This window comes from Homarus americanus, unplaced genomic scaffold, assembly GCF_018991925.1.
Source record: "Homarus americanus isolate GMGI-L3 unplaced genomic scaffold, GMGI_Hamer_2.0 scaffold30858, whole genome shotgun sequence".
NCBI classification, from domain to species: domain Eukaryota; kingdom Metazoa; phylum Arthropoda; class Malacostraca; order Decapoda; family Nephropidae; genus Homarus; species Homarus americanus.
The window spans coordinates 2681094-2694564 of record NW_024737697.1 but is presented as its reverse complement, the minus strand read 5'-3'; the positions used below and the strand labels follow the sequence as shown (position 1 = coordinate 2694564).

Below are 13471 nucleotides of genomic sequence, written 5' to 3'. Positions count from 1 at the left end.
TCCCTACATGTGTGCTTACTAACACAATTCCTTTCACACTCCAAATGCATTACTTTAAGAGTCTAACATTTGAGTGTGATTACCATGTTTGAGAAAATAACAAAGAACAGACCAACCGCCCGAATGACTAGTAAATTGATAAGAGGTGAAATGATAAATTAAAAGATGATAAATTAAGGGAAGGAAACCACAATAGATTAGCAACATGGCACAACAGATTCCAACATGGTAGACTGACTGGGGGCCTGTATTTTATATCTGGGATGCTGGAATACTGTAAAACCATAGCAAGTTAAATGATGACAGTCTTTCACAGCCAAAAAATAATATATATATATATATATATATATATATATATATATATATATATATATATATATATATATATATATATATATATATATATATATATATATATATATATATATATATATATGTCACTGACAATAAGTTTAGCTATCTGAGTATCATTTGACATTATTGTATAGATCATAAGTACAGCTAAAAACAGTATCTTTGAAGATCCTCATAACCATGAATATTATTTGCAGGTGTTCAGTGGTATCAGAGAGTCACGTATGGGGAAGGTATGTGTATTCTACTGTGGTCCTCCGGCCCTTGTGGGTATCCTCAGAGAGAAATGCATCAAGTACAAGTTTGAGTTTAAGCGTGAGATGTTTTGAAGGTGTGTTATTCCTGGCTCTCCTGCACAAATTGAGCTGGAGGTTATGAGATAGTTGCCTTCCATGTGTGGTATCCCATGAAGGTAGGACTCTCGTGTGGTTCCAGAGTGTTAAGAGAAGCCAATTTCTCAGTTGGCTACCCTGGGTTTGTTACACCATCAGTGGCAAGATGGTAATAAAAATGCAGTTTTTCACTTGCTGTGTGAGAGTACTGTTTGACAATTAGGTACCTCAGAGAACCAAGAACTGCTGGACTGGGGTCAAATCCTTTACTATGACAAATAAGGAACTGTATGGAGTGGATCACTCTAGTACCTTACAATCTGATCTCTAAAATGTGTGAAGAAACTGAACCAGAAACCAGTGCTTTCATATATTAATATGTTGGAGTTGTGCTTGATACTTTATCAATCAACTGAAGGGTATCTGTAAGCTGTGATGTTTGTTGCTGTGCTCTCAGGTAACAGATAGACTGACATTAGGTGCCAGACAAAATTTTCTTTAGTCCAAGAAACTGAATGAGACGACTCGTCATCAACTGAACTGAAGTGATCTAAGTCATCTCTATTCTTAGTGATTTTATTATAATTATAAATATTATTAGTATTATCATTATCATTATCTATAAATGAATGGCCTCTTTGATAATTACTACAGATGATAAAAGAAGTGTGTTATATACTTAATGTCTTGGTCATGTGATATCAAACATCCTGCGTGTGTGTGTCTGTTCCTTGCTTGTTGCACCTCTGGTTATTTATGGCTGTCTGTCCTGGTAACTTAGAGATTTTGTTGTTATTATTGTTTGAAAATTGATAATGGCAAAGAAAATAATTGTGAGGATTAGTAATGTAAGTACTCTTGAGCTGTGAAGTAACTAAGGGACTTGATCTCATCCCACTGTGTTCTCATTTTTAATTGGAACCAACATGGAATATACTGTACAGTACCTCACTGACCCACAAGAGAGGGAGGGCCACTCATCAACTGGCATTTATATCCTCATATGGTTTTGGTTAAGATCCCAGTATGTTAACCTCAAATCTCATGTACTTCTTTCCAAAATTTCCCAATTTAATTCCCCTCTTTTTCTCCATATATGTTATTGATTTTCATGATTTCTATATAAGTAACAAGTACATGGCATGTTGATCTACAGCACACTTATCATAGTTCAGAATAACAGGTGATAATACTTGAGATCATTTGCTAACCATCACACAATGTGTACTGGTTGTCCATAATCTTTGGTAAAATCTGCCACTCGTATGTATTAAGACAACGTGATGAATGAGGAGCCAAGTTCTCTTTCACCTTTAGTAAGAATAAATTGTATACATGACAAGTGAGTGCCCGTGTCATGTATATCATACATATTTTCTTGGTTTGTTTTGGGTCAAAGAAACCTTTGGTATATATGTCCAGATATTTTCGCATGGTTAATGAAATAATGTTGCAGGTATTAATGAAGTAAAATTAAAATACAGAAACAATGCCACAAAATCAACTGATAGATCTGACTGAGTTAATGAGGCATCATTAATTCTATGAACTTTATATTTTTAAAAGAGAAACGTATAACTCGTGGCTGGTCTTTGACAGTATTTTATTTTGGCGAGAAATCCGAGAATTTAATAAGCCATTTCTACCTTTGTATGTTGAAAAGTTGCTCATGCAATATTTAATTTTCATTGTTCAAAGTTTGTCCTCAAATATAGGTACTATTTTCACTCATGTATTATCTTCTTTTGTTTAATAAGAATGTATATGCTGTACTGTACTGTACTGTACTGTACTGTACTGTATCGTACTGTACTGTACTGTACTGTACTGTACTGTACTGTACTGTATCGTACTGTACTGTACTCAGACCATAGAGTTAACTTAACAATGCTTTTGTTTACTAATGACCCGTTAGGATAATATATTTATTTATTAGTTTTGCCCGATGCTCTTTCTTCAAACATAACTATATTGTATTCTTTGCGAGAGTGAGAATGTGTATATATATATATATATATATATATATATATATATATATATATATATATATATATATATATATATATATATACACACACAAATAAATCACTGTAGGTGCGCGTGACCCATGTAGCCTATATGCTGTGTGTGTGTGTGTGTGTGTGTGTATGTGTGTGTGTGTATGTATCCATGTAGGGGGAAAGGGTTAATCCTTTGTGTTGCTACTTCTTTGTCAAGGTTATGGGATGCTGTGTATTCCAAGACATTGCCTCCATTAATTTATTACACATATACATATCTATTATAATGTTACTTGTAACATTTAAATGCAGTGTCTCTTAAATGTTGTTGCTAATTTTATTGCCGTTTCCCCTATAAGTGTAGCATATGGTGCATAATAAATAATCAGTGATAATATTCATTTCAGTCCAATAGTTGTTTTTTTTTCATCCATAATAGTTCAAGAGAATGATCCTGTGTTTGTTTTACACTAATTCATAAATTATTAAAAATTAAGGATGATACAAACGACTTAGTAATCCACACTAGAAAAAGATGAAGAGAAGAAGGAAGAGTTGTTTACGTACTTGTTAAGTGTCCTGAAGGTCCTCTGGCGAGTTAGAGCGAGTCTACATAGCAGGAAACTGTAAAAAAAAAATTAATAAACAGAATATAGAAGAGGTGGACATAAACAATAACCCATGTAAACATGTCACAAGTAGTTTACTTTTAATTGTTATGTTTTGGATGAAAAAGTCCAAGATAAGTCAAGGGCGTCATCTCTTCCCTGTCACAAGTTCTAGCATTGTAGCTAACAATACAATATTTCTTGGTTTCTTTATAGTACATTCTAGATTACAATTTTGCCAATATGGGATATAGGTGTATAATTACAATTATTTCAGTATAAACACAGTAAATGGGAGAACTTTACACGCATCACGAGCATTATGGACATTTACAGCCCTTGCCTGCAAAATTGGGATTTGCACTACAACTGTCAATTAGTTTCCCTTCACTGCAACACTGAAAACACAACAGTAACCAAGTCCGTATCCAAGGGGGTAGTGCCCCCGCCCCCCACTTCACTCCGGCCAGAGTTCCACTTACCTGAAATTGTTTACAGGTAAAAGATTCGTTATTTTTTACCAAATCCCAAAACTTCAATGAAAAAATAAAATTAGAGGTTTGATGCAAAACAGACTATGTTTAATCCATTGGCTATGATACTCCGAAATAAAGGCTATCAAGTAAGTATTCCTTGATAATGTATAGATCAGGTGCCTAAACGGTTTATTCTGACTACAAAAGGTTTGACCCTCTACATAGAAGGTACGTATACTGCACTTACTTACCTCTGACATCCCCAAAATGCATTGCTGCCGGGTTAAAACTCTGGCTGCAGCCCTATATCGTCTCCAGGGTGGGTGGTGGGGGGGGGGATAAATTGTTTTTTAATCTGATTTAAGAACATTTAGCTGAAACTTTTGGGTCCGCTGAACACAAATGACCAATGTACAGTACATGTTGTGTTTTGAAATGTTTATTTCGTTATAATTAAGTGACTTTGCTGCCGTATAAAGCTATTTGAAACCAACAATGTTTGTAATGTTTGTTTCGAAACACTGTTGCGAAATGGAAAGACCTTCGACTCACAACAGCCTGCTCGCCAGCTCTCTATAGTCTAGCAGTTAAGCATGATAAATGATTACTTTTTAGTAGAAGCATGAAATTTGGCAGAGTGGTATAATGTTTTGTATAAAACAACTTCTGATAGATGCAATCCAGGAAATTCCTTATTTGGCGATCAGCCAAGAAAATCCAAAGTGGCCACCGCTGTCACCCCCTACAAATAGCCATATCTGCCTTCCTATATTAGACAGGACAGTAATTTGTGTGTCTACGATCGGGTTTTTAGGGTCAAGGAATCAGTTTCTGACTTGAAAACTAAATTTTATTTATGGTTTTTAAGAAAATTAATCTCAACCTCTTAGCTTCGCAGAGTGGTACACTGAAATGAGTGAGAAAGAATCCCAGCTCATGTATTGGTCAAAAGGGCGAGAACTATAGATTGTAATATTCAAACTTAAAAAACATTAAGAGAAGCAAGATTTCAAATATATGTGCTGGCTTTAATGCAGTTGATGCCTTGGGAATTTGGACTGACGGCCATAAATTAAATGTGAATTGTGTGTTTGCAAAATCTCCTCAACACAAAATTTTTATGTTAAAAGTTTTTTGGCGTTTACAAAATTTGGTGCGTTCATAAAAATATTGGAATCTGGGAGCAAAATTTTGAGGAGGGTTGAGGCTGGCCAGATTCTATCGCAAAACCAAATAATGATTTATTTCGTAGGATATTGATATCTTAAATTCTTCTTCTATATTAATAAAAAATTCAAGAAATTATAAATGCTACTAATAAAAGATATGTATTAATATAGAGAACATTTTCTAATTTTTTGAGGCTCTTGCGATACTCAAGAATTATAGAGGTCCGATCACTCTGATGTCAATAAACCTGTCCCGTACCTTATTTCAATTATAGCTTTAATGTAATCACGTAAAGTAAGAGAGAGTTTATAGTTTCGTTAATGTGTATTGATCCTAGCAAAAATGTGAGTTGCTCTGGCCAAGCAAGAAGAATGTTTCAATAATATCTCGACATGTTTCCATTATTTCATACTCAAACTTTAGGGGACAAAATCAATGTAGAGAGCATATAGTGGCCTTTTACTATGATCAAATATTTTTTTTAGAGTCAGTTATATCATTCAATATTTTTGCCAACAATATCTTGTAATATTTTACTACTTATTTATTTAAGTAAAACCTAAAGAGTTACAATTCATGTTTAATTCCTTCATGGATTAAAGTTATTTATATTTTCACTCGGCTACAGTTTACAGAGGTTAGTGTAGGCATTCCAGCATTAGCTTATGTGAATGATATATTAGATACTTATATTACTCGAGCTATTTTCTGCCATGAAGAGAAAAAAACATAAAAAAAAGTCTATACCTAACTATAGGTCCACAAATTTTCACTGATATAAAGTGGATAAGAAACATCTAAGATTGTGATAAGAAGCAATGCATTATGATATAAAGTAGGCTCATTAAAATGTGTTTAAATTTGCATAATTATTATTTGCACTGTTATATGATTAGAAAAGTGATGACAGTTGCTGCGCAGGCCTACACAGCATAGCCATTCAACAAAATGTCCCCATGCTGGATGAAATTGATGGCCAAGATTTTGCTGAGAACCGAGAGGATCCTGAGGCCCAGGTCCCATCCTTGAAGAACTCCATGTCAACAGACAAAAGAATGATGCTTGCAATATTGACAGAGGCCATATAGTAAATAGAAATTATTTCTAAACTTACATATCTGAGCACAGGAAAACGGAAACAAAGGAACACTATAACTTTCGTATTTATTCAAGACAGCAACTATTACTAATATGTTAATTAAGAACAGTCCAACCTTGAGTGTAAATGGAAATGTCTACTGCATTCCATGTAGTAATTGTAATGGAAATTATGTAGGTCAGACTGGGAAAGCATTACAACTTAGAATTAAACAGCACAAGTACAATATTAGAACAGCATCTGAAAGCAGTGCACTGTTCGTTCATATAAGGAACAATAATCATCCCATAGATTAGGAAAACAGTTTAGAAGTGTTTAAATCAACATGTGTCACAGAAAGACTGGATAGCTTCAAACATACCTAGGTTGGACGGATATACAGTGTGAGCGATAGGGGTTGGGTGTAAATGGGACTGCCCAGTATGGGCCAATGGGCCTGCTGCAGTTTCCTCCATTCTTATGCTCTTAAGTCTAATAAAGGAAATGAATTCTATAAACCAAAGTGATGGTCAGCACAAAACTGATAATATGTTACATAAATTTATTTGTCAGTGGGTTAAGGTTACAAATGATTTGAAAGCATTTGTGGTGGATGTAGGATAAATGATAAGTGGGTCTCATGTGTTTTTGTTTATTTTTTACCTGACTTGACCTGACCTGTTGTTATGTTACCCATTTTTATAAGCTATTCTTTCGTTCTGCGGTGGAGGTGGTTTGTGGATTAGTGGATCCCACGTTATTCACCTAACCTGATGTTATATAAGGTTGCCAGCCATCCTTCGCCGTGATAGGACCTCTCTCCAGACCCTTCACCGCCCAAGCCAGCCAATTACCTTTGTCTCAAACTGTTGACAACCTCACTAACCATCACTTGATGCCACTCACCACCACTTAAACACTTAGGAAGCTTGTTCCAGACAACGCCCTTTCTGTGTCGCCCTCACTGCTCAGAGGTGTCTTCTGATCAGAGGCGGCCAAGATTGGGTGCTCTGTAACGGCTTCCTGCAGCAGATTTGGGCCGCGACTCCACCGGTGTTACTTGCACCAGTGGCTGTTCTTCCTTTGCTCTTCCTTCTTTTTCGCTCTGGCCTGGGGACCTACACCCTAGAGGTGCAGTCGTCCTTCGATCCCCCCTGTAACTCTTCACCTCCCTCCCAGGATTTGTGAACACGAAAAGAAGTAGGAGCATAACCTATCCCTTCTTGGGTAACCGTGATCGTGAGGGTCCAACTAGGAAGGGGATCGCATTCCTGAATCCCCCCCCCTCCCCCCTGAGTAGGTTCACTAGCTCTCGTCTATAAGTGAGCATTCATTAACACTCGGGAAGTAAGCTCCCTTGACGGGGCTTCCGGTCGTAGAGTCGCCGGAACCACTCTACGACCACTCGACCAACAAGTGGCGGCAGAGGGTGTTGTAATTCCCGCGACAGGTTTCTTTCCCGGAATAGGTAGGTTTCCTGCTTCAACCCATGCAACGGTGGCCTGTCCATCAAGAACTCTCTGAAATGATGGCACACCGGGCTCGGATACGCTCCCATGACGGGGGCGTGTCTGACGAAAGGAAAGCAGAACTTGCAAGTTTCCTTAGTGCAACCCTACTCAACAAAATATCAAACCTCATCACCACCAAGGACTCCTTCGTCGCTCTGTGCCTGACCGAGAAGGATGTCAATTTACTCCTGTCGAGCTAGAGCACAAAGAAACTCAAATCTGCAAAGTTTTAAGTTGCACCCCCCTCCCCCCAACAACTCCGAGCAAGGAAATCTTGAATGTTTCGGTTAAAAGTAGATATAAGAGTATATATATCTTATAATAACACATACGCATTCATTCGTAAGTTTAAATAACAAGTACAAACAGAACATGGGATTTCTGAAGATTCTGAAAAGACAATAGAGAAAACGGACGTCTCAGCGGGGGGACTCAAGAAACAAGTTATAGCTCCATGTTTTATGGACTATTGGACGTAATATAAATCGACTGATATAAATTAACTAACCTGCATGACTGTGGTCAGTACAAGAGGAGGACGTGTTTGTGGATCAACAAGGTAGAGGAGGACGTGTGTGTGGATGAGCAGGGTAAAATAGGACGTGTGTGTGTGTGTGTGAGTCAGCAGAGTGGAGAAGGACAAGTGTTTGGATCAGCAGGGTAAGGGAGGACGTGTGTGTGTGTGTGTGTGTGTGTGTGTGTGTGGATCAACAAGGTAGAGGGAGGACGTGTGTGTGTGTGTGTGTGTGTGGATCAACAAGGTAGGGGAGGACGTGTGTGTGTGTGTGTGTGTGGATCAACAAGGTAGGGAGGACGTGTGTGTGTGTGTGTGTGTGTGTGTGTGTGTGTGGATCCAAGGTAGAGGAGGACGTGTGTGTGTTGTGTGTGTGTGTGTGTGTGTGGATCAACAAGGTGGGGAGGACGTGTTGTGTGTGTGTGTGGATCAACAAGGTAGAGGAGGACGTGTGTGTGTGTGTGTGTGGATCAACAAGGTAGGGAGGACGTGTGTGTGTGTGTGTGTGTGTGTGTGTGGGACAATGGGGGAGGACGTGTGTGTGTGTGGATCACAAGGTGGGAGGACGTGTGTGTGTGTGTGTGTGGATCAACAAGGTAGAGGGAGGACGTGTGTGTGTGTGTGTGTGTGTGTGTGTGGATCAACAAGGTAGAGGGAGGACATGTGTGTGTGTGTGTGTGTGGATCAACAGGTGGGGGACGTGTGTGTGTGTGTGTGTGTTGTGGTGGATCAACAAGGTGGGGAGGACGTGTGTGTGTGTGTGTGTGTGTGTGGATCAACAAGGTGGGGGAGGACGTGTGTGTGTGTGTGTGTGGATCAACAAGGTGGGGAGGACGTGTGTGTGTGTGTGTGTGGATCAACAAGGGTAGGGAGGACGTGTGTGTGTGTGTGTGTGGATCAACAAGTGGGGGAGGACGTGTGTGTGTGTGTGTGTGTGTGTGGATCAACAGGGAGTGGGGAGGACGTGTGTGTGTGTGTGTGTGTGTGTGTGGATCAACAAGGTAGAGGAGGACGTGTGTGTGTGTGTGTGTGTGGATCAACAAGGTGAGGAGGACGTGTGTGTGTGTGGATCAACAAGGTAGGGAGGACGTGTGTGTGTGTGTGTGGGATCAACAAGATGAGGAGGACGTGTGTGTGTGTGTGTGTGTGTGTGTGTGGATCAACAAGGTAGAGGACATGTGTGTGTGTGTGTGTGGATCAACAAGGTAGAGGACGTGTGTGTGTGTGTGTGTGTGTGTGTGTGGATCCAGGGGATCGGTGGGGAGGACGTGTGTGTGTGTGTGTGTGGATCAGCAGGGTAGAGGGCGTGTGTGTGTGTGTGTGTGTGGGATCAACAAGTGGGGAGGACGTGTGTGTGTGTGTGTGTGGATCAACAAGGTAGAGGAGGACGTGTGTGTGTGTGTGTGTGGATCAACAAGGTAGGGAGGACGTGTGTGTGTGGGATCAACAAGGTGGGGAGGACGATGTGTGTGTGTGTGTGTGTGTGTGTGGATCAGCAAGGTGGGGGAGGACGTGTGTGTGTGTGTGTGTGGATCAACAGGGTGGGGAGGACGTGTGTGTGTGTGTGTGTGTGTGTGTGGATCAACAAGGTAGAGGAGGACGTGTGTGTGTGTGTGTGTGGATTAGCAAGATGAGGGAGGGACGTGTGTGTGTGTGTGTGTGTGGATCAACAAGGTAGAGGAGGACGTGTGTGTGTGTGTGTGTGTGGATCAACAAGGGAGAGGACGTGTGTGTGTGTGTGGATCAACAAGGTAGAGGAGGACGTGTGTGTGTGTGTGTGTGTGTGTGGATCAACAAGGTAGGGAGGACGTGTGTGTGTGTGTGTGTGGATCAACAAGGTAGAGGAGGACGTGTGTGTGTGTGGATCAGCAGGGTAGAGGAGGACGATGTGTGTGTGTGTGTGTGTGTGGATCCAAGGTAGAGGAGGACGTGTGTGTGTGTGTGTGTGTGGATCAACAAGGTAGAGGGAGGACGTGTGTGTGTGTGTGTGTGGATCAACAAGGTAGGAGGACGTGTGTGTGTGTGTGTGTGTGTGTGTGGATCAACAAGGTAGAGGAGGACGTGTGTGTGTGTGTGTGTGTGGATCAACAGGTGGGGAGGACGTGTGTGTGTGTGTGTGTGGATCAACAAGGAGTGGGGAGGACGTGTGTGTGTGTGTGTGTGGGATCAACAAGGTAGAGGAGGACGATGTGTGTGTGTGTGTGTGTGTGTGGATCAGCAGGGGTGAGAAAGGACATGTGTGTGTGTGTGTGTGTGGATCAACAAGGTAGAGGAGGACGTGTGTGTGTGTGTGTGTGGATCAACAAGGTGGGGAGGACGTGTGTGTGTGTGTGTGTGTGGATCAACAAGGTAGGGGGAGGACGTGTGTGTGTGTGTGTGTGTGTGGATCAACAAGGTAGAGGGAGGACGTGTGTGTGTGTGTGTGTGTGTGTGTGTGTGTGGATCAACAGGTGGGGAGGACGTGTGTGTGTGTGTGTGTGTGTGGATCAACAAGGTGAGGAGGACGTGTGTGTGTGTGTGTGTGTGGGATCAACAAGGTAGAGGAGGACGTGTGTGTGTGTGTGTGGATGTGGGGTGGGGAGGACGTGTGTGTGTGTGTGTGTGTGTGTGTGGATCAACAAGGTAGAGGGAGGACATGTGTGTGTGTGTGTGTGTGTGTGTGGATCAACAAGGTGGGGAGGACGTGTGTGTGTGTGTGTGTGTGTGTGTGTGTGTGTGTGGATCAACAAGGTGGAGGAGGACGTGTGTGTGTGTGTGTGATGGATCAACAAGGTAGAGGAGGACGTTCTGTGTGTTGTGTGTGGATCAACAAGGTAGAGGAGGACGTGTTGTGTGTGTGTGTGTGGATCAACAAGGTAGGGGAGGACGTGTGTGTGTGTGTGTGTGTGTGTGTGGGTGGGGGAGGACGTGTGGTGTGTGTGGATCAACAAGGTAGGGAGGACGTGTGTGTGTGTGTGTGTGGATCAACAAGGTAGAGGAGGACGTGTGTGTGTGTGTGTGTGTGGATCAACAGGTGGGGAGGATGTGTGTGTGTGTGTGTGATCAACAAGTGGGAGGACGATGTGTGTGTGTGTGTGTGTGTGTGGATCAACAAGGTGGGGGAGGACGTGTGTGTGTGTGTGTGTGTGGATCAACAGGGTAGAGGAGGACATGTGTGTGTGTGTGTGGACAGAAGGGGGAGGACGTGTGTGTGTGTGTGTGTGTGTGTGTGGATCAACAAGGTGGGGAGGACGTGTGTGTGTGTGTGTGTGTGTGTGTGGATCAACAAGGTAGAGGGAGGACATTGTGTGTGTGTGTGTGGTCAACAGGTAGGGAGGACGATGTGTGTGTGTGTGTGTGTGGATCAACAGAGGGGGACATGTGTGTGTGTGTGTGTGTGTGTGTGGATCAACAAGGTGGGGAGGCAGTGTGTGTGTGTGTGTGTGGATCAACAAGGTGAGGAGGACGTGTGTGTGTGTGTGTGTGGATCAACAAGGTAGAGGAGGACGTGTGTGTGTGTGGATCACAAGGTGGGGAGGATGTGTGTGTGTGTGTGTGTGTGGTCAACAAGGTGGGGAGGGACGTGTGTGTGTGTGTGTGTGTGTGGATCCCATGGGGTAGGGGACGTGTGTGTGTGTGTGTGTGTGGATCAACAAGGTGGGGGACGTGTGTGTGTGTGTGTGTGTGTGTGTGTGGATCAACAAGGTAGGGAGGACGTGTGTGTGTGTGTGTGGATCAACAAGTGAGGGGAGGACGTGTGTGTGTGTGGATCAACAAGGTAGAGGAGGACTGTGTGTGTGTGTGTGTGTGGATCAACAAGGTGGGGAGGACATTGTGTGTGTGTGTGGTGTGTCAACAAGGTAGAGGACGTGTGTGTGTGTGTGTGTGGGATCATAGGTAGAGGGGGAGGACGTGTGTGTGTGTGTGTGTGTGTGTGTGGATCAACAAGATGGGGACGTGTGTGTGTGTGTGTGTGTGTGTGTGTGTGTGTGTGTGGGGATCAACAAGGTAGAGGAGGACATGTGTGTGTGTGTGTGTGGATCAACAAGGTAGAGGACATGTGTGTGTGTGTGTGGATCCAACAGGTAGAGGGAGGACGTGTGTGTGTGTGTGTGTGTGTGTGGATCAACAAGGTGGGGAGGACGTGTGTGTGTGTGTGTGTGTGGGATCCACAAAGTGAGGGAGGGACGTGTGTGTGTGTGTGTGTGTGTGTGTGTGTGTGGGATCAACAAGGTAGGGGAGGACTGTGTGTGTGTGTGTTGTGTGTGTGTGTGATCAACAGGTAGGGGAGGACGTGTGTGTGTGTGTGTGTGTGTGTGGATCAGCAGGTAGGAGGACGTGTGTGTGTGTGTGTGTGTGTGTGTGTGTGTGTGTGTGTGTGTGTGGATCAACAAGGTAGAGGAGGACGTGTGTGTGTGTGTGTGTGGGATCAACAAGGTGGGGAGGACGTGTGTGTGTGTGTGTGGGATCAAGCAAGGTGGGGAGGACGTGTGTGTGTGTGTGTGGATCAAGGGTGAGGGAGGACGTGTGTGTGTGTGTGTGTGTGTGTGGATCAAGCAAAGGTGGGGGGACGTGTGTGTGTGTGTGTGTGTGTGTGGATCAACAAGGTGGGGAGGACGTGTGTGTGTGTGTGTGTGTGTGTGGATCAGAAGGTGGGGGAGGACGTGTGTGTGTGTGTGTGTGTGTGGATCAACAAGGTAGAGGGAGGACGTGTGTGTGTGTGTGTGTGTGTGTGGATGAAAGGTGGGGAGGACGTGTGTGTGTGTGTGTGTGTGTGGATCACAAGGTGGGGGAGGACGTGTGTGTGTGTGTGTGGTTCAACAAGGTAGGGAGACATGTGTGTGTGTGTGTGTGTGGATTGGCAGGGTAGAGGAGAGTGTGTGTGTGTGTGTGTGGATCAGAAGTAGAGGAGGACGATGTGTGTGTGTGTGTGTGTGTGTGGGATCAACAAGGGTGAGAGGATGTGTTGTGTGTGTGTGGGACAAGTAAGGAGGACGTGTGTGTGTGTGTGTGTGGATCAACAAGGGTGGGGAGGACGTGTTGTGTGTGTGTTGTGTGGGGATCAACAAGGTGGGGAGGACGTGTGTGTGTGTGTGTGTGTGTGTGGATCAGCAAGATAGGGAGGGACGTGTGTGTGTGTGTGTGTGGGATTAACAGGGTGGGGAGGACTTGATGTGTGTGTGTGTGTGATCAAGGTAGGAGGGAGTGTGTGTGTGTGTGTGTGTGTGATCAACAAGGTAGAGGAGGACATGTGTGTGTGTGTGTGGATCAACAAGGTGGGGAGGACGTGACGTGTGTGTGTGTGTGTGTGGATCAACAAGGTAGGGAGGACGTGGTGTGTGTGTGTGTGTGTGTGTGGGGCTCAAAGTCAGGAGGACGTGTGTGTGTGTGTGGAATCAACAAGGTAGAGGAGGACGTGTGTGTGTGTGTGTGTGTGTGTGGATCAACA

At 43.3% G+C, this 13471-nt stretch overlaps 1 protein-coding gene across 2 annotated transcripts in view; it reads left to right on the top strand.

Annotated features, from left to right (window-relative positions):
• Positions 1-2701, top strand: part of LOC121873543 (NADPH oxidase 5-like) — a 99467-nt gene extending 96766 nt beyond the window's left edge. For both annotated transcript variants that reach the window (XM_042377174.1, XM_042377176.1), the window contains exon 12: positions 552-2701. In XM_042377174.1, coding sequence (XP_042233108.1) covers positions 552-683 — 132 coding nt within the window. In that variant the 3' untranslated portion in view covers positions 684-2701. The remainder of the gene's footprint in view (positions 1-551) is intronic.
• The last annotated feature ends 10770 nt before the right edge of the window (positions 2702-13471 follow it).